Here is a 25180-nt window from a genome sequence, read left to right as displayed (position 1 = left end):
GAGCCCCTGTTGGGTTGATAGATGTACAAAACACTGAAGTGAAATGCAGCAATACAGTTCTGAACAAGTAGTAAAAAGGAAATGGTGTGACTCCCAGACTGAACCTCTCCGACACAGACTCACGCACCTGATGTAGGTGAAGGGGCTCTTTCCTCCTCTTTCAGCTCGAACTGAATTAAGTCAGCTCCTGTGACTGAACACAGAGAATTGTAGGGAGTTACAGCATGGCCTTAAAAATTAACCAGATCAACAACAAAAATTCACAGCAAGCGAATTGCCACGCATGGCTTTCTGACAACATTTTACAGTTCTAACGACAAGACTTTTTAGGAACAACTATGTGTTTTTTTCAACTCATTTTTGTCTTTTCTTTATTATTGTTTTGAGGAGGGAGTAAACAAATGCATTTTAATTTGCAGATACTAAGGGTCTCAAGACAACTCATTAGAAACAGCTAAAAGAAAACATTCAACAATCAGAAATTCTAGGCTGGAACATGAATCTCATTTATCCCACTATAAATCCACAGCAGTTCCACTAACACAAGCAATATTACACCATTGAATGCATAATGTATTAACTGGATCGAGCAACAAATTACAGCTTTTGTTTTGTAGTTTGGTTTTGATTCCTTCCCCCACCAAATCTGGTATCTAAAAGAGATGCTTTAATTAGTCAGACTTTATAGACTGAAGACAGGGACCCTGTGTTCTGTACTGTGAAAAGAGGTCAGAAGCAATTATCACAGTTGTAACCTTTCTGCCAGTGTATTGTCAGCAGGAGAGGGGTCAGGATAATGCAAAGCAAGCTAAGAGGAGCAGAAGAAAACTGCTTCAGAGCCAGCTGAAAGGCTACCTCTTCTTCGTCTCCAGTGGCATACAAAGGCACTTCCTTTCAGTCACCAGACTGGAACAATCGTAGGTTAAAATAGAAACACTCTGCCAAACAGATAAATCTCCTTTACACTGCCCAACCCCTTCTGGTGACCCTAAAATGCCATTGGAAGAATTTGGGGGGTAGAAGAATTACATAAATAAAGCCATTGTCAGAGCTTTCCTCAGTTCCAGAACACATCAGGAACTTTCTTACACACGTATCAACCCACCGAAGGGATTTCATGCTGTATTGTAATTTACTCATTTTATCTTTAAACAAGTCTCTGTACTTTTAAATTGTGAGAATCACCCTTCCCCACCTCCCTCCTTCTCTCCCAGTGCAGCTGAGCAAATTTAAAATAACTGAGGTTCATTAATTTTAAGTGTTCAATAAATTAGTATGAATAATCAAAAAACTTGATTCTTTCCGATAATTACTATTTGATGTCAGTTGAAAGCACTCGATTGAGTTAGCAGCATATGCTCCTATGCCAAATGAGGCTTCCATAATTAAATAGAAACTGATTCCATGAGGTTTTTCTCATATCTGATTAATTAGTAATCAGGTGCCTTCGCCCTGTTCCTCAGCGACACCTTCTCTCCCAGTGGTAGCTGTGGTCTAACTCACTTTCACTTAAGCCAATCAGCCCCAAACCCACCACATGGTGCTTGAAATGAACAACACCACGTCCTCGGGTGGCCACAAGGTGAAAAATGACACGAAGGCCATAGGAACATAAAACCATGGAATGACTTGGGTTGGAAAGGACCTTAAAGATCATCTAGTTCCAAACCCCCCTCTATGGGCAGGGTTGCCACCTGCTGGATCAGATACTCATTTAAAGTCTTCGGTATATAGTTCATCTGGCTTTTAGACAATACTCCTCTGTGGGCGCTTACCTCCTCCAACATTAACCCTTGCAGAGGGCATACATCTCACCTAATTCGAAATGATGACAAGTTAGTCAGTTTGGACCCTCATGGTGTCACTGGAGGTATCTCAAAAGAACTATCCATCCATATTCCTTATCCATATCCATCTATATTCCTTAGGGATGAGATATGCTATAGTGAGAGACCTTTCTCTCTCTTTGGACTACAAAGGAGAACCAGGCTAGGCTTAGACAACTCATGTTAGATACGTGTATTAGGTGGAATCTCCCTGGCAGAGCTCCTCCTTTAGGCTACATAGACTAGAAAGGGAAAGAAAGTCACACCTTCAGTGCCACAGTCTGTGATAGGGAGGGATACTAAGAAACAAGTGACTTCCTTCGGAGGGCCAAGTTTGATCCTCTTTCACAGTTTATGGTGTCCTTCCTTCTCCTCTCACTTTTAGGAGGGCAAATCTGGAGCCAAAGGTGTTACATCGATTCACAGTAGTGTTAGGACAAGTCAGAGAACCAAGCCTGACACTATCCTATTTCTTGATGGATAGGTTTTGCTTGAGTTTTCCAGCACTACAGTACGACTGTCTAATCAGAGACATTTTTATTGTTCAGAGAAAAGCTGTTCTTCTAATTAAGTCCTCAGGGGACAAAAAATCTGCTCAGTATTCTACATAGACCTCATACAGGGGTTCAGATCCTGCACCCAGCGGCAAAAGGACCTGTTGAGGGTTAACTAGGTACAGCCATTTTCTGAGAAAAGAACAAAACCTTCTCACATGTGAAGTGTCATCCAACCACACAGCATGACAACTCAAACCATTATAGGCCATCTATGCCCTCCACATAAGTGCAGGAATGCGGGGCTGAATTCTCCCCATCCCCGCTGCTATTAATGTGGATTCAGGATGAAGTGCAACGAGCATGAACCTGTCGCATTCCGTTGCCTGAAAAGTGATCAAAGCAGGTTATAGGCCTTGAGAATCATCAAGACCCTGGTGACAAAGTTTTCCTGGTTGTTTCGTTTTGCCATCGAGTACGTTATCATTGTTTCTGTACAGGACAGGAAGAGATACAGGCAATACAGACAAAGGACGTCATTAGTAAACATTGAATTAAGGTGACTCTTCACAAAATGTAGTTATAAGGCTCCAGGGTTTAGTTGTATAAAACCTTTATAAGGCTCATCAATTTTCTGCCTTATTACAGCTCTTCCTGGATGCTTGGGCTGTGAATCATAAATATAGGCCTTCCTGACTAACTTTTTTTTCTGGTTTAGGGCTCCTTGAGTGAACATGAAGGAGGAGCAACCTGGTCTTTTATCAGCTTTGCAGTGACAGGGAATTTTGCCCGTGGATATTAGGAAGGGCTGAAACCAGGATAAATGGCTCCAATAGCCTGACTAACAAATAACAAGCACCTCTGTGCTATTTAACATCAATTGGGCTAACATATATCACAGGGAAATCAAAACTTTTAGACACCATAATCAACAACATGGTACGACACACCTCTACAAGCTGGAGAGCCTGGGATAGGATATTTTGCTTTTCCTCTGCTAGGGACCATTCAAGGAGGTGCCCAGGAATATGGTACCCTGGGGACACTGCACTCAGAAACAATGTAAAGAAGCATTTGGGCGAATAGAGGCTGATTCCTGCTTGCAGCAGATCAGTGATGGAGATGAAGCCATGAAATTCCTGCTACAGACATCACACACTCACAAGACCATCGCTGAAAGGATGACGGAGGCATTTCTTTACCTTCTTTCTACAACTGACCATCCAAAACAATGAATGTGGGGTGAATTTTATCAGGCTGGATATCAGCGCCTTCAAAGAAATATTAATGCAATTTTCAAGCCTTTCACCAAGGACTCCCCTTTGTCCCTGAGCAATAAGGCTGAAGAAAAATACATTTATTCTCTGTATTTTAATATTAGAAACAAACATTCTTAAGGGCCTGCTTTTCTACTACACAAAGCAACTACAACAACACGTGGAGCAAACTGGACGTGAGATCATTCTCTAGGAATATAGAAAGACAATACGTGTAATCAAATCATATCTTTTTTGAATGACCATGGAAACTGCAGACCTGCTTCTGACACAGCAGTAACACGAGATCAGGCCCTGGGTCTTCTTAACAACTCACACATGAGCAGCCTGAGCAAAGTCAGCAGGGTGACCTGTCTCCGTAAAAGCTGTGTCTAAGGAAAAAATGCATTTGGGGTCAAGAAAAGGTTTGATAATCCTTCCAGAGATCTTTGCAATATTGCTCCTGACAAGCGCTTCCATCTCAGGAAAAAAAAAAGCCATGTGGGATGGGGAGATGGAGCAAGCCAACACTTTCTTTTATTCCAAAAAGAAAATGGTTTAAACACTTCAAAAGTGAACAAAAAGGAAGCTACATCTCGCTGGTTTGCAGCCAATTCCAGTATTGCCCAGAGACCTTAACCAAGGAGCAGTTCCACGCTGTGGTACCATATGCTCGTATTTGTAACAGACTTAAAAAGCTCATAATGTTATTATTGTCATTTACACAGGACATTTCTCCTAAAAATATCCCAGATGTCCCACAGTGTGATGTTTCTTTCCACATCTCCAGTTACAAGAAGGGTTTTTTAATACAGCGTGGTCACCCCACATGAAAGCCACCCTCCTGAAACAGCGTTTGGGAATCACAGAATCATAGAATAGCCTGGACTGAAAAGGACCACAATGATCATCTGGTTTCAACCCCCTGCTATGTGCAGGGTCGCCAACCAGCAGACCAGGCTGCCCAGAGCCATATCCAACTTGGCCTTGAATGCCTCCAGGGATGGGGCATCCACAACCTCCTTGGGCAACCTGTTCCAGTGCGTCACCACCCTCTGGGTGAAAAACTTCCTAATATCCAACCTAAACCTCTCCTGCCTCAGTGGGAAACCATGCATCAATCCAAAGCCCGTCACTGAGGAGCACCTCTCTCACAATATGGGGTGTCCCAGAGAAAAAAGGCAATGCTACAAAGACTGAGCAGTGTCAGAGCAAAGCTGATGGTGTCCAAGAGACTGGATTCCCTCCCAGATTCCTCAGACCAAGATGGTCTGAGTCCTCATTTCCCCTCACTCAGCACTAGCAGGGAAATTGGGCTCTTCCTCCTTGAACGCCAATTCTTCTCCTTGGTCTGAAAAGATTATTTTTAAAGGCACTGGTAAACAGAGGTGACATATGTAGGTAGCAGCAAGCACCTTTGTTAGCAGGATCTCGGCACAGGTGCCCCACATCACAGCAGTGCTCCCCATTGCAATGATTTCTCCTTATTCAGCACCCCCTGCATGGTCCCACGCCTGTGCCTCATTTACAAAAGTGTGAGCAAGCAACGCATCAAGGCAACTTAACTCCTTTAATCCCCTCCATACGGTGTGTTTTCTTGCCTTTTGTATCAGGCTTTTTTTTTCTTCTTCCCCAAAGAGAAACACTTGCATGTCATTGGGCAATTTTGGACGGGGGGAGCGTGCACAACGCCCAAGTCATCCATGAGCCAAGGTGGCCTTGCTCAGCTGCCCGCTTCGTTTGAATAACAATATCTTCTCCTCCATAGGGCCTTTCCTCGCCTTCTCCTCCTTTTTTTCCTCCCCCCCCCTGTGTGAATTCGGGAGCCTGCCCATGAATGAGCTGGCATCTGATCCGTATTTATGGACGTTAATTTTGGATGTAACGCAGCCCTGCCACTTCCCCACCGTTCGCCCTAAAAGGCGTCCCAGCGGGCACAAAGGCAGAGGGTCAAAAGTAAGCTGACCCCTGACAGAATGTACAATTATTAGGACGAAGCGGGACACAAGCAGCTGTCGAAACCCCACCGGCGCGGCGATGTGCTTCCCAAAGTCAGAGTATGAATAATACGCCGGAGCTCTCCCCTCCGCCCCGCGAGGGCCTATGCCGTTCTGCGGGAAGAATGATGGCCCTCCTGAAGCAGCTGCAATAATTGTGTCCCCATTGTCCCCTGTCCACCCCCTACAAGTGCCCATTGTGGGTGCGGGGTCGGGTGATTATATGCTTGGGCTGATGGCGTTTGGGCCCAGCTGCCCGGCTGCTGACACACGAGCACCGAGAGGGGGGGACCCGCGTCTGCGAGACGGGCCTCCAACATACCAGACCTTTTACATAAGTCATACAGGAACAAATGACTCTTTATCAGCCCCTGCTCCCTTTGAAGTGGCGGCTGCTTATGGGCCCTTACAGCTTTTCCTCCTTAGCCCGAGCAAACATCCTCCTTTTGATATGCTACATGCTCATTATCTCTGCCCCATTTAATGATTTTTGATTGAAGGGTGGCAGCACGGTTGCCAAGAGGGTAGTTAAAGAGGCTCCACACAGCCAGGGCTACAAGAAATGCTTTCCTTGTGCTGCAGCCTAAATTTGGAGTTTCTTAACAGTGTGTTCTTGTTCTTAGCAGCAGATAAGGGCTGAGCGTGAAATTCTTAATTAAGCAGTAAATAGAGAGTGGGGTGTCAGCAGATGCAGCCTGTAGCCATGGAGACCAAGTCACATGAAGGAAGGAGCTGAGACTAAACGCCGGCCCCGGGCTCGGGCATGACTGACAGCTGAAGAATCCGACAAAGCTTGTAAATGGGATTAATTAGCTGGCCAATTATTTCATATAGTTAAATGTAACTAAAAAATAAAAACAGCTCGCAGAGTTGGGTGGGAAAGCGTTCTGAAGGCCGGACCTCCAAGTGCTGTCCTCTCCAGGTCGCTGCCTGGACCTTGTAGGATACCAAGGCCAGAATGGATTATTGTGGTCATCTTCAACTTCCTATGGAGCACGAATCCCAACCCATGAGGATTCTAATAGCTTCTCACAGAGCTGGAGCTCTGAAAGGACGCCTGACCATCATCTAAGGACCTTGAGCGATGAAAATGCCACATGCCATGAGTCTGCTCTGATGGCAAATTATCCTCACTCTCAGCCTGCACACAGGAGATTAGGAGAGAAACTAAACAGCACACCAGGGCTAGGAATCCATCCACTTTCTTTCACACTTTTACCCTACCAACAGTGTTATGTATTAGGTACCCAACACTGAATTATTGATCTCACTGCTAACCCTGGCTGAAAACATTCATTGCATGACTTATACATGTTAGGTGTTGCCATACATTTTTCCTGGTGTATTCTGATTGTTTTTCTGTATAATAAAATGAGAAATAACATCGAGCTCTTCATATAATAGGAACCAAACGAAAGGAAAGCAGATGAGGAACAAGAATGTATCGATGATGCAAGAGTGATATGTGCTGGCCTGATCATTTTCTCCTGGTCTTTCCAAGTCCATCATCTCCCGTTTTCAGCAATTGTAAGAAGTCAAGAAATATCTTCCGAGCTTTCCCATACTGCTCTGTTCATGAAAGTGCAGCTCAAGATATCAAACTGAATATGGTCGACTTTCATATTTGAAAGAACAAATCTGTGCTGTTAGAAAACTGGAACAATTAAAAACAAAACCAAAATAAAACAAAAACGAACACTTTTTTTTTTTTTTTTAGTGAATATCTAACATGATCTTGGACCAGAGTTAGGCTCAACAGCTGTACTAGCAGACTAAATAAAGCCAAGTTATGGGACTAAGAGCTGGCTCCCAATATTCTATAAGGCTATATTGCTGGCCAAGTTCCTGGCAGAGCTTTGGCCCAGACCAATGCACTTTCCCAGATGGTGACCATTATGATTTGGGAGTTAGCACAGGACAGGGATCTTTCCTAATTTGAAGCCTGGGTGCATCCAGCCTGTTTTAAGAGAGAAAATGTTAAGCTGTATGGACACAAGCTGTGCAATGCCAGTTGGCCTCAGGACCAGAGATAGATGTAGCTAGTGTGAGCCTTCAAACTGATGTTAAGGGAGAGGCCTCTTCATGTCTCCTGAAATGTACACTGAATTATTTCATTGCTACTAAAAACCAAGCTTAGTGGATTACCTGCCTTCATTCCAGCCATGTTTCCCTGTAGATCCCACATGAGAAAGCCATTTGCATGCCATCTCAACAGTATAAACCAAGAACAATTCATAAAAGAAACTGACCAGATCAGTGACAGAATCTTCTGTTCCTGTGAAAATCAGCATCTTGATACTTTAGTTTTCTCGTATGATGATCAAGAAGCTATGCTTCATGAAGTGAACTTCACTTCATTGAAGTGCCTTTGTGATTCCAGATTCTGCTATTACTGATTGCAATTATCATTACTTTTCCTTTTACATACAGAACTTAGACCTTTTTAAAAGAATAGACTTGAGAACAGGAATTATGGAAACTGTCCACATTATAAAAGAATAAATTAAATTTGAAGATGCTGGCAATTCTGTTAAATATGATAAAATATCTGAACTTGCTAGAGGAGAGACCATCACGCTTCATGACCCAATGTACAAATCCAATACTCTCAAACATAAAAGTCTGTGTTGCTTTTGGAAGTTTACAGTCATAGGAAAAAGTCTTGAATGATGAAATCCTATTGCCTTCAGTGGGCTTGTCCTGGGTAGTCTGCACGTGGTTTATAAATGATATGTGTGATATGGGACCAGCTGTCACCAGAGATCATTAGTGGAATTTAAAGCTTTATCCACTCCAAAAGACCAACTGAAATTCAACTGATGCCACATCAGGCACTGTTAATGACACATTCCAGTTGTTGATAGAACGGGCATCAGATGGAGAGTGACCTGATGTACACACACTTACCTATTTCACTGGTCTTATTGAAGGACTGCTCACTTATTGAAAGGCCATTGCAAGACCTCGTGGCTAAGGCTTCATAGTGTCCGGTGGCTTTAATTGAAAAGATTCAGCTCTGCCATCATACTTACCCAAGTAGGTTAGCTTCCTCAGTGTGCTGTCAAGATACCAGTCACAGCTCCTGTGATGACCATAGGAAGGTGGAGATTGGAGTGGCTGTCCAGTCCTTTTCCCACAGGACACTGCAACTTCAAGTTGGGCAGGAAGATCCTTGTGTTCCACCAGCAAGAAATTCCCAGCTGCGAAGTTGCTAAATGTGACTGAATACTAGAGGAGGAAACAAAATAAACGTGTCTGTCTCTGTGATTAGAATTCTGCAGAGTGTAGTATAAGAGGAATAAACGAGATGGTATTCCACCTGGGCAAAAGATTTTTCTGAACAATACATATTGAGATCACTGAAACTGAGTAGGTAAAATTAAGTAGGAGGTGATGATGAATGCAGATAAAATCAACTCCCTTTGTCACCTTAAAAGATACAGAGGAATAATACCTTCTGAAAACTACGCTTTGTGATGTCTTAAGGTAATATGAATTTTGTTCATTTCTTTGCACCACACTGAACTTTAATCTACTATGCCCAAACCCTATTCCTACTCCAGGTTAATTCCGAGATTCTGTGATTCTGTGAGGGCTTCGGGATTAGGTCATCATATTCAAGCTCTGCTTATAAATACAAAGAGATTTTCACTCTGCCAATCCAGAAAGATGAAGGCATGATTATCTCTTCTGAATATAATTTAGAAATTACAAAAAATGTCTGTGTTACCTGGAGCTGCTTGCTGACCGAAGGGTTGTCAAATGTCAGTGTGTAAGTCTCTTTATCCAGGAGGAGACACATCCAGCCATGCAGGTTTGAGAGAGTGTCAGGGACGTAATTGACTGTGGTTGTCTTATTCCTACTGTCAGTCACAGTTAAATTATAGGGAATCTCTGGAGCCTCTTTCCTGGAGGAAAAAAAAAATATATAATCACTTTTTTTACTCATTTTTCTCATTTTGCAACCCTTACAGTTTAATTTTCATCTGAATATTGTAGTAAGTATATGCTGTCTATCAGCATCCAAATGAGAACTTAACACTGTTTTTCACTAGTACTTTCCACTCTTGAGTTACTCAGAGGAAAAAATTCAACAGTATCAACGATAGTAGTATCCATCAACAGCAGTAATGATATCATTAATTGAGGCTGGAATGGGCGTAACTACTGGCCTTGAGTATGGCAAAAATTTTACAATGCTTCCTCTTCAGGGGCAAACTCCATCATTTTCCTGCACGTGCTCTTTTTTTTTTTTTTTTTTCAAATTATGCTAAACTGACCTTGATTTTTGAGATTCTTACTAGGAAGACTGCTAACTTCCCCAAGATGCTAGGTTGTGTAACGTAATGTCTAAAAATACAGAATACTTGGCTTTCAGGAAGTGGTGTGTTGAAAGCAACAAACCACACAAAGGAAAGGATAAGGTTGGATATCAGGAAACATTTCTCCTCAGAAAAAGTGGTGATGCAGTGGCACAGCTGCCCAGGGAGGTGGTGGGGTCACCGTCCCTGGAGATGTTTCAGAACTGTGGGGATGTGGCACTGAGGGACGTGGTCAGTGGGCATGGTGGGGTGGGTTGGAGTTGGGCTTGGGGATCTTGGAGGTCTTTTCCAATCTGAATGATTCTATGATAAAGATGAAAGGCAGTTAACCCTTCTGATGTTCAGACATTGAATATCCACTGTCTCTTCAAGTTTGATTCATCATCTGATTAGAAACTGCTTAAATACTAAGACCTATATTCTAGTCCTCAACATCTTGAATTCCTGCAACAGCTCTTGAAACTGATGGAAACTATGATTGAAATGATGCTCTGGTTAGCTACACTGTGCTACTTCTCTACCACTGGAATTAAGACTGAGAATGTCTTTGTTCATAGAAGACACCACAGAAAGCCTTGCTGACATGTAAAGCAACCAAGACAGGCTTATTCTGTAACAGAATCATGCCACTTCCATTAAATGTCAACTGAGAAATAACAGTTAATTTTCAAGATTGAAGGTGCCAAAATATTGTTTCAGTCAAACTAGTGCATGGCACCCAGGTCTAAGTGATATATGAAAGACGTAGGAAGAGTGACATAGCAGCTGGAACTTACCTCTTAATTTTAGGCACTGAACTAAGGTCATACCTGTTTCTTCTACACTTTGTGCATGGGGAATTGCTAGAGATAAATGCTCCAGGACTTCAGATCTCATACTCAGCTGTGGAGAAGCCTTGCTGGCTTGCCAAGGTACCTTGGGGCCATGATTCTGCCATAAAGATGAATGGAGCAGATTTATGAATGAATCAAATGCTGCTGCAGAATCGAGACAAGCTGGCCACTTCACCTTTAGTCCATTTACTTTTGGCATTTGAGCTGACAGTGAGCTAAAAATAAGTCTTTTTAGCATATCTGAAGGGGTATTTCTCATTCTCCGAGTATTACACCAAAACTACGTATCTTAGCACGTTACTCAGCACTCCAGACTGGATGCAGGCTTCCTTCTCAAGACAGACAACGCTAAAGCAAATGTCTTCTCATAATTTGATTTACTGTATCTGTAATTTTGGAGGCTCTTTTGCTCCTCCTCTCATTGCAGCTAAGGAGACAATAATTACAGTAGCAGGAACATTGGAGGTGGGTTACCTGCAGATTGTTTTGTTTTTTCCTCTTTTAAAATCATTTCCAATTTTGCTTTGCTATTCTGGTGCCTGTCATGTTGGCAAAGGGCTTTCTGATTACCCAGAAACATTCAGCTGAGAAACAGCAGTGGGAAACAGGGGAAGTGTGAATCAGCAAAGAATCACTCAACCAGAAGATATTGGCAGACCAATGAAACTGACTGGAAGGAGTTTATAAGGCTTAAACTGCTTTCGTACTACTAATAAACCTCCTCTTATGGGCATTAGCTAGACCAGGATATTAGGCTGCTAATTAAGCAAGTAAATGACAACAAGCGCATTACTGCCACAGTTATCAGCACCCGCACAGGTATTCAGGAGTACATTTTTAGCAGCAGTAGCATGCCAAACATGGTGTAGTGCAACATTAAACTCTCTTGCACATCAGGAATTAATTGTCTTATTGAGTTACCAAGGTATACAATGCCACAGCAAGTGACAGAGTCTGACCCATCCCCTGTGCAATGTAAATCTCTGTCGTTTTGCTCTTTACTCTTCAATGGCAGGGGGTTGGGACTTGATGATCCTTGGGGTCCCTTCCAACCCAACCCATACGATTATATGACTGCTGAAGAAGCCTGATCAGACTGCTTGAACCACTTTTCTCAAGAAAACACTTTTCATGCATATAGTAAGGTAGTCTGGGTTCCCTGACTTTCATCGGGAAGTTTGTTCATGACCTGGAAGGGAGCAGGAGAGAAAGACTGCTTGGCATCCCACGGCCTGAAACATCTGGGGTTTTCTCGACCTGGCACACCGTGTTCTTGCTTTTCACATGCCCTACTCCTGACATAGAGCCAGCACACACACAAAAAAAAATTGGAGGGAACATGAAAAATGCAATTCTGCACAGAACATCTGTACAAGGAAATAACGAGCTTGACACTACATTCCCCTTGAAAGGATCATGCTTGTTTATTCACCTATCTGCCAAACAGACACCAAAATGGAAGTACTTTACTAATGGAATTACCAGCCACAATTAGCACCATTTCCATTTGCCCTAAATAGCCAGCGATTTCACTGTGCCCTAAATAGCCACCAATCTACCTCTCCTTAATGTTAATGGAGCAGAGTAGTGCTCACACACACAAGTATTTCTAATTCAGAGGATCTGAGGGAGCCTGCACGCATCATTAACATGGAGAGCTTCATTATCAGAGGAAAGAGCCTTCCCCTGAACTTCCTCTGGCTTTATTTGAAAGAAACTAGGAGGCAATGGTCTTAATGCAAAATTAACCCTCACTTTAAACTGCTGGAAGCCTTTACAAACTGTAAGAGGAAAAAAAAAAAAAAAGGATGACTCATTGAAAAGGCTGTATTTTTATATTGAAGCAGGTTTCAATTAAGGTGCAATTTGCTCTAGAAATATGGCAGGATTGCTAGATAAGACTTTACAGTCTGAGTACCAGTTTACCAATGGTAACCATACAAACTGTTACGCAATGTAGCTCAAGTGCATTGTGCACAACTGTTCGGCATAGATGGCCCTCCAAGGATTTGTGAAACCAATCAACAACATTAAGTAGAACAAATATTAACTCTCCTGTTTATGTTTACCATTAGCTTCCTTATCCTGAGGGTCCATATCTGTGCGTATGAAGGCAGACGCTGTGCTTAGCTCTAACTGCTTTCTATTTGATAGATTTGTGTAATAATCCATTATGATTATCCCTTTCCTAAAACAGGAAACAATACAGCATCTCACTTCAAACAGGACGCCAAATGTTTATAGCAACAGTCCAATTTATTGTTGGCCAAATGGAAGCTAATTCCAAATTATGGCCATAGCAAACCCTTTACATGTTTGATGCTGGGCCCAAGAACAGTTCGTTTTACTTTAATTGCCAAGAATCTGAATTTTCATCTGCTTTCAGTAAATATATGTATCTTTGTCAAGAAAGATCTTGTTTCAAGCCTGACTTGTATTGTGAATCCTTATTGTCAATGAGCTTTTGTAGGCAGAGATCTTCAGAAAACTAACGAGATCGTTGTCCCCAATCCTAAGTGGCTATTATGGGATAGGCCTTTTGATTTTGCAGTACAGAAGAACTGAGATGATGTCAGCAACTGGAAGGGTTGTGAATGACAATCTAAGAGGACACCTTTTCAGGTAGCTTTCAAACTAGCTGCTTCTGTCTTCCTAACTGTTCTAGGATCAGTCCCCCAGCTTCTACAATTTACAGGCTGGTATTTTAAGGAGAACTAAAATTAGGAATGTATTCTGAGCTGGAATAGAGTCGGTGAGCAAGCAGCTCAAACAACTCTGCAGTGTAAGCATAACAAAGACCTGCAGATGGCAGCTTAGTCACTCCACTTATCCCATATCAGGTGGAGTTAGAAGCATCCAACACGAATCTTAACATTTGGATGCGTGTACTTGGAGCATGTTTTTACATCACTCTCACTGTCCACTCAATCCTGTAAAAATTAATGCAATTTTTGGACTAATATTTCTTTGGTTATGATAGCGTGCCCAGATGGCAGATCTAGCTTGAATCTATTCAGCCCATAAGAAGCATCCTAATAGCTTTTCACTGCAGGCAAAGAAAGCACAGGGCTATCAAACTCTGCCTCGATGCTAAATATCTCCCTCTGCACCTAGGAACATTGGAGTCAATAGCCAAGCTGAGGGCTGAGCTTAAGGACACATGTTGCATACTCATAAAGCTGTACAGGATACAGCTTTCTTGCAATACTCTAAGATGTAAGATAAATGTCAAGAGGTTCTACACAGGGAAGCAAATCTCTCTTTGGTGAGCTGGCACAGATGAAGCTCTGAAGCTCAGCTGATGTGCTGGTGGACTGAACACTCAGCAGCCAACCCTTAAATATTTGCCTTCTATGTTATGCCACTGAGAAAGGCTGTTCCACGAGGCCAAGAGAGCACGCATGCTGCCCCATGTGTGAATCCCATCATGTACGCAGGGAGGATACACTACCAGAGAGCAACTGAGCACATACACATTGAGTAAAAAACAACAGTGACAGTAAGGGTGTTTCACAGCAGGCGGGTGTTCATCTGGAGGCACCACAGTAAGTAAATATCAAAGGAAAAGCAAAACGAGAGTAACTGTTTGAACTCTCTTCAAGACTCAAAGACCCAGAGGTAGGGTCTTTGGTAGAGGTAGGGGGTATGCTATTCTTTTCACTCTAACCCATCAGCAACGGCTGGGTGTGCAGCAACTGAATGCACGCACTACAGGAGAGGATATTAGACCAGATTTAAGAATTAAGGCTATAAAGAAGAAGTTAATCTTTTCCTCTGCAGCAGACTAAGAAGAGGGAAACAATAAAAGGCTCAAACGACATGACTGGTGCTGAGCAAGTCCCAGGTTTCTGGAGGGAGAAGGGAAAAGCCAATGAGAGGGAACAAGAGGCCAACTTCCTCCTGGTACACGAGGTTGCAGTGTTTGGAGTCCCCTTGGCCACGAGGTGCTGTCTGGCTGCTGATTATTCTAATGCACTCCTCTTGTAAAAATTATGCATAATGTGAAGAAACTTTTAAAGTCACTTAATCACGTTATGACAATTTTTTAATGAAAATTTGTTTTAATATTAATAGAGACTCATATTTTCTCTATAATATGGGTAGCGGTGGCATTTGGAGCAGCCGTATCTAGCCTGCAGCCATGCTGCACTGTGACATGGCATAAGCTGTTCTTCAGACTACTCAATAACTTTCCCACATATAAATTTATAAAGACTTTTATAAGCTTCAATTACATTTTTAAAAGACATAAAAACCCTCTTTAAAGAGTGTTTAAGTGACACATTAGTTTAACTTTCAACTGGACTTCGTGGAGAAGGCATTGTTGCAGCAATGCAGATTTGGAAATGGATTCCTGTTGCCCTGGAAGTTGTTGAGTGAAGCAATTCAAGACAGGGAGTCAATAACTGCTTAACATTCTTGTTTTCTATAACAACAAAAATGGATTCCCAAGGTTTTTCTCAAAATAAATAAATAAGTAAAATAAAATAAAATGAAATAAAATAAAATAAAAAAAAACCCAAGCATTTTCCAAACACATTCTGGGGAAAAGATGGTGCCAATATGCTATTGTACCCTGGTAAATTAAACACAATAGATAGATAGACAGTTGGGTGTCAACATTCAGTTGACCACATTGTGACCGGACGTGCTTTGGGCTTCTGTCAAACAAACCTCTCCTAGACAAATCCCAGATGGGAACTTGCCCAAAAGGTAGCACTGATACAACTTCCCTGTTCTTTTGAAGGCTAAGAAGGTGCATAAGACAGCTGTGGCCAGGCCTTGCTGGTTGTCCTCGAAGTCAGGAAATGAGCCTGAGGCTGCTGAGATAATGGTAACTACGCTGTACCACGCTGTCTTCCCCGTGTGAGTAAATCACAGGCTGGTTGAACTTGGGATGGATCCCTAGGGGTCATCTGGTCCAAACTCCTTCCCAAACAGGGCCATCAGATGCTGTTTGCTTCTCTGACCAACCATCTTGCCATACTAGGACTTCTCTTGCAAGTCTCCCTCAGACTTTAAGACTTTTGAATCTGGAGTCCAGTCCTCAGGGGAAGCAAATAAACACACCAAGCCCCTCACACTTTTTATTCAGGAGCACAGAGACCTGCACCAAGAGAGGGCTACCAAGCAATTATTTAATTGCTATTGCCTGAAATAATCTCCTTGCTCAGAGTGAGTTGATATCAAAGTGAGGATGCTGTTACGCTGACACTCCAGTCTGATGGTCAGCAAATGTGCTTTCCATTCTTAAAGCTTGGACTTAGAGGCCCACATCCCATTTTTCACCCATGGTTTTCACAGCCCCTCATCTTCCCAGCTGCAGGGACTTAGCACAGATGGTGAGGAACAACTAGGAGCCTAACGAAACACAACCAGGAACTAGCAAGCTGCATATTTGACAGGTCATGTACCCCTGGGCTGGTAGAGCACCACCGAAAGATTACTTACAGAGCTATGTGTAATTCTTTGCTCATCAGAAACTAAAGAAATCCAAGCAACAGTACTTTCATCCTTTTGTTGAGATGAGTCCAAGAGACTGCATTGTTAGGAAAACCTTCCTGTCACCCAGCCTTTCTTCTTCTGTCTGCTCAACTTCTGCCAATTGCTCCTAGTCATGTTTTGTTTTACCAAACCCAAACAATTCCCTTTTTATTGTGAACACTCTTCTACTACATCTGGACAAAATTCACCCTTTCCTTCCTTACCCCACTCTTTCATCGTCATGTCATAGTTTACTAACTGACCTGCATCCTTCAGACCCTCCAGCTCCTTTAACTTTCCACCTTGTTCCTCCACCAGCTCCTTTTTGGAGCACTGTCTCTGTGACCAAGGAATCCCTGACTCACTGCTCTGAACACCAGCTGCTGCTTGGCTGCCTCATATAGTCACCTCAACATGACAGTGACTTGGCTGGTAGGAACTGCTCAGGCAAGAGGATCTGGAAGCAGCACAGACAGGATGCTCTGTCTCCCAGGCTGAAAGATGCCCTCTGCTACTGAGACTGCTGATTATCTTTGACTTAGGTTGACTCCCAGCTCATGTACATGAATAATTATAAAAGGAAAGAAAGGTTGGCTGAGAAGTGCCTGATTCCCTTGATATGATTTACCCAAAACTCTCAAGAAATTTATAGGGAAGATAAAGTGTAGATGAGGACTTGAACAAAAGTGGTGTAGAGGAACCCTTAGTTATACTTGCTCCTTAACTATATTTTGATGCAAGGAGGAATTACCTGTACAAGGACACATTATTAGTGCCCACATGGTGACCACATGTTCTTCAGGATGATATCTATGTTTATATGTCTTTGACTCAATTTGAATTCACTCATATCGAGTTTTTTGGCTCACCTGCCAAATCATTCTAGTAATACTTGAATGCTGAATGAGCTCTGGGAGCTGCATCACTGTTTTACTGCAGTTGCTTTCATCTGTAAAGCGATTCATTCACTTATGCTTTGGGTTCCACAATCATTTACTAAGACAAAAAAAGTTATTTCTATTTCAGTATATAAACAGAGGTTACCACAATCAAGTGGGAACTAGTATCTCATCTACTTCAGAAGAGCAATTATCTAGTTGTCAAGAAAGCTCTGTCTCTCACAATTACAAAAGCTGACTCTTGAGTTTCCTATCTCCCTTGTACTGCTTTCTGATGCCATAATATTGATGGTAATCTGTAATCATATAGGAAAAAAAAATTGCTTATGTTGTGATCTGGGTCAGTCTTAATAACTGGGTCAGTTTGCTGATGTGAATTGTCTACATTTACCTCACAGAAAACAAAGAAAAGCAAAATGAAAGACCACAAAGACCTTTTGAGGTAGGTAAGAATGACAGGGATACAACAGAATGACAGAAAGTTTTCTTTTAATTAAATACATCATGAAGTTATTATATGTTCCGTACCATATGGCTGCTTATTGTATGAGAGATGGGACTGTGAAATAAAAAAATGCTGAATCTAGTTTTAGTAGAAAATATAATACACAAACCCAGTATCTGATGAAACTAACACAGAAATGAAATAAGATGCCAGAAATATTCTGCTGAAGACGTGAAAAAACAATCTATTCACGACCACCCATTCTTTGGGAATTTGGGGGGGGGAAATCTCTCACAATGAGCATAAAAGGAAACACTCTCAGACCATGACTTAAACTCTAATTGAATTAAAATTACTTTTATTATTTTAAGACTGCGTCTCCTCATCAGGAGAGGTGTTCTCATAATCTGTGACTATTTTATATTTCAGCAGTCAGAATATCTTGGCAAAGTTCCCCGTTCACCCACTAAATTTCTGATTGTGGCTGAGGCTCAGCCATCAATCTCACCCTGACCACACTGAGCCATATTCCCAGTTCTACAAATGCCCATTTATATCCCTCTGGTAAACTGAAGAGAGACAAAATAGCAATATACCACAAGCTCCACTTAAAGGTCAATGTAATGCTGTACAAAGAACAGTGTAATGTCCTGTCTCCAGACAGGACTGAGATTATAGATGGAAAACCAAGGTAACACAGGTAAGCAGCTTGCTGAGAGCCTCAGAAAAATAAATTAAATATAAGCAGGCCATACCTAAATTAGTAAATAAATTAAACCAAAGAGAGCTCTGGCCTGGAGGACGAGGGAGATTTATACTTTCTACTGCTGTCCATACAGCTGAGTTCTCCTCAAAGCCATGATGACTTCACCCAAATTGCCCGTTGGAAATGGTCCCTATCCTCTCTCTCAAGCCATGCCTGCAAACTACCTGGGCAAGGACAAGTAGTCTGACCAAAGACACACAGACAGCAGCAGCAGAGACTATCTTATGTTAATAGAGAATCATAGAATTGCTCAGGTTGGAAAAGACCTTCAAGATTATCAAGTCCAACCACAACCTAACCATACTACCCTAACAACCCACCACTAAATCATGTCCCTGAGCACCACATCCAGTTTTTAAACACATCCAGGGATGGTGACTCAACCACCTCCCTGGGGAGCCCATTCCAGTGCCTAGCAACCCTTTCTGTAAAGAAGTGTTTCCTGATATCCAACCTAAACCTCCCCTGGCGCAACTTGAGGCTATTTCCTGTCCCCTGTCACCAGTGAGAAGAGACCAACCTCTCACTCGCTGCAATCACCTTATGCATATAATACAATATAGAACACAGCAAGTGACATCCATGCCAAATTTTCAAAAGTAGCTTTCTTACTTACAAGTGAAGAGACATACGGTGGAAAACAAGGTCCTTGCTGCAAACACTGCCACCCAAAGCTCGACTGAAATTGGCACTCGTTGCGCACGAAGCCACAAGGATGTCTGTAGAAGGGAGAATATGACTTCCTTCCTTCCCAGTGACAGAGCCATCGAGATCCTCAAGGATGGCAGCATGAGGAAAGGGGAAGGACACTTGGAAAGGTGAGTTGGTGAAGGTCAGACGCTCAACTCTCACTGTAAACCCACCTGGGAGGAACAAAGAGCAGTTTAGAAACAAACACAGGAAAAAAAAAAAAAAAAGAGATTAGCTTTTCTTCATCATCACTTTGGAAGTGTGACTACTGATTCAACAAGAGGTGAGATTCAGAAAAATGATAAATAAATAAAAGTAAAAAAAAAAAGACGTTTGCCACGTTCTGGCCAGGATCCTGTTGTCTGATTCAGGTGCTGCTCTACCAGCGTCTCCTGAGTGACTCCAAACACCTATTCTTAAGTCTCACTGCCAAAGGTTAGTGTCCCCAAAACAGTGATTCTCATAGATCTTTTCTGCTCTGTTTATAAGACAAATTATTCAGAGATAAGGGCTGCTTATGTATCTATTTAAATAACACGTTCATATGTATAGCACCTGGCACAGTAAAGCCTTGGCTGAAAAGTGTGGCTGGAGTATGTTTTCACTACTGTCAACACAGATAGATTCAGGAAGGAGGAATATTCATGTGGGCTAAAGCACAGAAAGGTTTTGAACACATGAATATTTCCAGAAATGACAGAAAATTAGTGCCCTACCAACCAGAACAAGTCAGCTTTGGCATGAGTGTCCATGTGCCTCATCTGGTTACTATTTACCTATCATACCATCAGCTGCAGCTTCTCTGAGTCAGATTTTACTATTCCTCCTGTCCTTTGATCTCAGCTCCTGAAGTCTTTTTCTCTCTTATGTTATTGTAGGGCAGTATACGTTTATATATAAATATATTTAAGAGGTAATTGCAGTTGGAACGCTCTTCAAAGAGCCTTTGGGTACTTCTTCAAAGCTCAAAAGGATGCTTAGTTTACATACGTTATCTTAGGCAAATTCACCTAAGGTTTAGGCTGGCCTGAGGTAGTAGCTTGGTAAAATTCTGCAAGGATGTGTCATAGCTATTAAGAAATCCTCACTCTTGAAATGTTACCTCCCAAAAAGAAGACGCAACAAGTCAAGAGTATAAAAACCAATTCCTAAGTTCCACTGAGGAAATGAAATCAGTTCAAATATAAGGCCACCTTTGTCTCAAAAATACATGTGATATGTGGTACCAACTAAATGATGAAGCTATTTCACAGATATTTTGGATAGCTTGGATAACTAGCAATCTGACCCTAAGTGCACATAAATCAGAGCAGTCCAGCAAAGTCAGCAAAATGCAGAGGGTTAAATATTATTGAGAAATAGTTGATGGTTGTTACGCATATCACCATATGATATGGTTTCTCAGTTCATCTGAGCTGCACAACATGCAGAGCATTCATCCTGCAGCTATGTATTGCCATCCTATGGCCCACCTCCCTGTGAATGGGCAAGAGCTGTTAGCTTGGTAGCCCCACTGGGGAAGTGAAGCACAGAGAGCAATGATTCTGAAAACTATTTACTGCATGGAAACATAGGGGAAATACACACACAAATAACTCAAAACCTAGTCCTGGATATCTTACCTATAGCTAGCATAGTGATAAGATGACCAAAACCAAAGAGGCATTCTTCATCATTGCACAGTACTCATTCCAGGATTCAGCTGAAACATCAGTGATTGCGGAAGCTAAGAATTTCTATCTAGATGAATGTGAAATGCAACGACTGTGCAAACACTGCTAAATAAGTGCAAGTCATACTCACCCTGCCCTTGGTAACAGCCAGAGCAGGTCCTGATTGCTGTGCAAGTGCTCCTATCAAAGTTTCTGAAAGCTGTGTTAGAGACAAACAGCTGGAATCTTTTGGGAGTTTTCAGTCCTGCTGACATACAGGTCTTATCCTGCCATGAAGAAATGAAGAACACTGTGAAACAAGCCAACATGTGGATGTCCAAGCCTAATGAGTTCAGCATGCAGTAGCTGCGATACAAGATGACTGCACTCAGGCCTCCGGTTCTGGGGTAGCGTGTGCTATCTGAAGGACACATATAACCTATTGTGTCACAACTTCTAATAGTTTAATAAATAATATCAGTTTAATTCACCAGTTAGAGTATGCAATAGTATTTCTTTCAGGGCAGAAATGGCTTTGTTTGCTCAGTCTGTCTAGTGGCTACTAGTAAAAGTTGGACTTTTCAAGAGAGAAGGCACTATACTGCCTCTTCTGCTTTGCCTTGTCTTGCCCATCAGGCAGGAGATTACCATACTTTATAAAGCCAATTATCCTAATTGATGTTCCAATAAAAATCTGACTGCTGAGGCATGGAATACTTTCTGTGATTGGGGGTGGGTGGGGAGAATTTAAGCCGGACTCTCTTCAAAGCTCTGGTTGAATTCAGGATATATTAGAACAATAAGAAATTAAGTAGATCAGCAAGAGACAGGAAAAAGCATAACACGTGAAAAGGAAGAGCAAAACCACAAGAGATGAGGAACACAAAAAAGAAACTAGATTTCATGGTGGCTGTGGTCCATGACAGAGGGGGTGAGCACATTCTCTGCCCATTCGTCCTGGAGACAGGCTGGGAAGAAAGAAGTATTCAAAGCCAGGGGGTAGTCTGGAGGAGAAAGCTGTCAGGAACATGTGATGCCATTTCTGAAGCCAGTAAACAGTTTAGAAGGACAACTCACAACTCACAAACTCTCTTATGACAGAGAATCAAGGGAGTAATCAGTCCAGTGCAAAAGCATCCTCTAGAATGCAAATTTGAGAATGGAATGGCCTTTTAGAAATAGTTTGTCACTTCAAAGGGGTGGTGTTAGCTTTAGTCTAATTAAGAGACAGCATCTCCATCACTTCTCTGAGAGTCTAACATCTGATGTAGTGGTCCTGGTCTTTGTGCCATCTCCTTCTATATCACTGCTAAGCAGAAATCACCTTGCTGCTGGGAACAAATCAGATTTGTAGGTTTTCAGCTTGTACATGCCTGTTCTTCCACCATTTCTATCATTTTTCATGAGCAGTACATAGAAAAAGGGTATGAGATGGTAATTCCTCCCCTAGTGTGTGTCCGTACTCCACACCAGCACTGAGTTTCTTTATGAAAGCATGGAAGAGGCTATTTGAAGTCTTTCCCTTTTTCCCTTTCTATACACCCTGGATCTGGCCCTGCTTATAATGTGTTAATTGATCAAAGCCCCAGTACTGAAACGCCCTGATATTTCCAGAACACAGTGGTTTGAAGCACTGCATTCAAAAACTGGAAGGGGAACAGAGAGAAATATCCACTGTTCCCATTAAATTAGTGTCATAAAGTTTTAATTGATATTAAAGAGACATCATTATTAAAGGGAGAATTACATAAATTAAGATGTAAATTATGACAAGGAGGCTCTTATCATGAGATAATCAAAGATAATCACCCCCCTGGGGTGTGGGAAGAAACAAGGCACAGCTGAGCGCCTCTAAATCTCTTAACAAGTACAGCATCAGAGTTCTACCATGGATCCTGGAAAGCAAAAACAAAGACACCACTCCTTCATCCCTGAGAGAAATTCATTGTGTCATTGGGCCACTGAAGGACTGGACAAGAGAGACCAGGATTGTGTCTGGTCTGAACCATGCGCTTCAATAGAGTTACAGCAGAAATATCTTCCTGCAAGGTTCTGAAGAAAACTCATTTAGAACTCTTTTCTGCTGGTTGGAGAGAAAATTAAATTCATAAAAAGCAGCAGAAACCTGAGCAGCGCAAAAAAGACCTCAAAATCACAAACATGCTGCCATGGCCAGCTGTAGCTAAAATTTCATCATCATCTGTGTTATTAATCTGTTAACAAGCTGGTAGCACCCAAAGGACTTTGTCTGGCTGCCTGGAGAAATAATAGAAGATTGTATTTATTGCATTAAAAAATGTTATATTCTGGTGGCATTGTCCAATCTCAAGTAAATAAGCAGCACTGTGTGTTCTCAGTGAACCAGTGATGGTATGAGGGAGAAGAGGAAATCAGAACGTTTAGAATAGAAACCAAACCTACCATTCTCCTATGAAGAAAGGTTGAGGGAACTGGGCTTGTTTAGCTCAGAGAAGAGAAGGCTGTGGGGAGACCTCATTGTGGCCTTCCAGTACTTGAAGGGAGTGTATAAACAGGAGGGGGAATGGCTGTTTGTGAGGGTGGATAGTGATAGGACAAGGGGGAATGGTTTTAAATTGAGACAGGGGAGGTTTAGGTTGAATATGAGGAGGAAGTTTTTCACCCAGAGGGTGGTGACGCACTGAACAGGTTGCCCAAGGAGGCTGTGGATGCCCCATCCCTGGAGGCATTCAAGCCAGGCTGGATGTGGCTCTGGGCAGCCTGGGCTGCTGGTTGGCGACCCTGCACACAGCAGGGGGTTGAAACCAGATGATCATTGTGGTCCTTTTCAACCCAGGCCATTCTATGATTCTATGATTCTCCATTCTCAAATCACTAAGCTAAGCTGCACATTTCTCCAACTCATCCTGAAGCTTCATCTGTGCCTTCATTTCTCCTTACAGCTAATTTAAAAGCCATAAATGGGCTGTTCTTCATATTGCTCTTTTATTTTTCTGTTTTACACTTTGTGCAACTGCAGTGCTTACCTTTTGCCCAATGCGTCCAATTAAAACACTATTAGCTACAGATGTGTTTCCCAGGCTTTCAATAATGTCAATGCCAAAATCTGTGCAAGCATAGATTCGGAAATTTTGGAGTTTGAGGTTGCTGCTACTGAAAATCTGTATAAAAACATAATAAAGGAACAGAGGGGATAATTAAAAAAGAGTGTAGTTTATGATCATGCTTTGCTAAAAGTACAGTGAAAAACAGGAGAGTGCAAAATGGTAAAAGTTTTGATTTTATATTTATTTATTTGAAAAATTCCCCTTAGTTTCTTATTTTAGCTGTCAATTAATAACACAAAAACTTTTGAATTCGTCCAATTTGTTTTCCATTAAAGAACAGTATGAAATAAAACCAGAAAATTCAGAGAACTGTTAGCAAACAAAAGAGTGCTAAATATTATATTTTCATTAATGGAAATAATAACAGGGTAAAGAATTAAGGTTAATAGCAGAAAGATGCCTTTAAAACAACCAAAGGTATTGCTTACAGTCAGCTAACAGCTCAAAGAATGCTCCTAGAGGAAAAATTCCCATGGAAACCATTAACCCTACAAAAGTAACAGAACTTCCACCAACCGTAATCTTTATAAACAGAGGAGATTTAAACTGGATATAAGGAGGAAGTTGTTTACCATAAGGATAGTAAACGCTGGCACAGGTTGCCCAGAGAGGTGGTGGTGCCTCATCCCTGCAGACAGCCAAGGTCAGGCTGGATGGGCTCTGAGCACTGATGGAGCTGTGGGTGTCCCTGTTCAGTGCAGGGTGTTGGATCGGATGGCCTTTAAGGGTCCCTTGCAACTCTAATGATTCTGTGATTCTGTGACTACCTCACATCCACCCAAAAAGGGGGGACCTTTTTGGCTGTCCTATAGTGGCAGACGTAGATGGTTAGACAGGCCAACAGGGTATCAGTGACAGCAATGCTGCAGCTAATGCTGGTATATATACTGATGTATAAGGAGAGCTCACATAAATCACGTGTCTGGCTTCATTACCGAAACAGGGACCTCCAGCTGAGGGGCAAGGACATAAAGGTACTAGAGATTCTACAGCAGCTGCGGCCTAACTGCAGCCTGGAAAGGCAAAGTCACTATAGAGATGATAAAGAGATGAAATAGCATTTCCTGAGCACCGTGGAGGACAGTCAGGACAAACACACCTGGACTCCACCTTGGCTGCTCCAAACTGTGAAGCTGTTGAACTGAACGAGGCCGTCTGGGCTGTCTGGCAAATATTCGGGGTACACAAGCAACCCATGCCTGTTTAGGAAAGAAAGCAAAGGAAACAGTTTACTTGCATGTGATATTAGACATCAAACAGCATCTTTAGGCCTGTGCTTAGCATCCATTTCAACCTACTTAATCAGAGCTAAACTGTAAGAGCTGAGTGTTCATGCTGCTATTGTACAAAGCATCCAGAGGTAAGAAATGCCACTCCAAGTCATGGAAGCCAGCATCGTATCTCTACTGTTGGCCTGCAATACATGTTAA

General features: G+C 42.1%; 1 protein-coding gene across 13 annotated transcripts in view; it reads right to left on the bottom strand.

Moving 5' to 3' along the window:
- PKHD1 (polycystic kidney and hepatic disease 1 (autosomal recessive)) overlaps positions 1-25180 on the bottom strand; it is a 230830-nt gene that overhangs the window by 91864 nt on the left and 113786 nt on the right. For all 13 annotated transcript variants that reach the window (XR_005858607.2, XR_005858605.2, XR_005858606.2 and 10 more), the window contains 7 exons: positions 24850-24949; positions 23670-23804; positions 20816-20951; positions 18939-19185; positions 9304-9481; positions 8606-8801; positions 128-193 (listed from right to left, as the gene is read on the bottom strand). Coding sequence is in view for 10 of the 13 variants with exons in the window: in XM_040697985.2 (XP_040553919.1) it covers positions 128-193; positions 8606-8801; positions 9304-9481; positions 18939-19185; positions 20816-20951; positions 23670-23804; positions 24850-24949 (1058 nt within the window). In the remaining 3 variants the exon portion in view is untranslated. The remainder of the gene's footprint in view (positions 1-127; positions 194-8605; positions 8802-9303; positions 9482-18938; positions 19186-20815; positions 20952-23669; positions 23805-24849; positions 24950-25180) is intronic.

Source organism: Gallus gallus, chromosome 3, assembly GCF_016699485.2.
Source record: "Gallus gallus isolate bGalGal1 chromosome 3, bGalGal1.mat.broiler.GRCg7b, whole genome shotgun sequence".
Lineage (NCBI taxonomy): Eukaryota > Metazoa > Chordata > Aves > Galliformes > Phasianidae > Gallus > Gallus gallus.
This window is presented reverse-complemented; position numbering and strand designations above follow the sequence as displayed.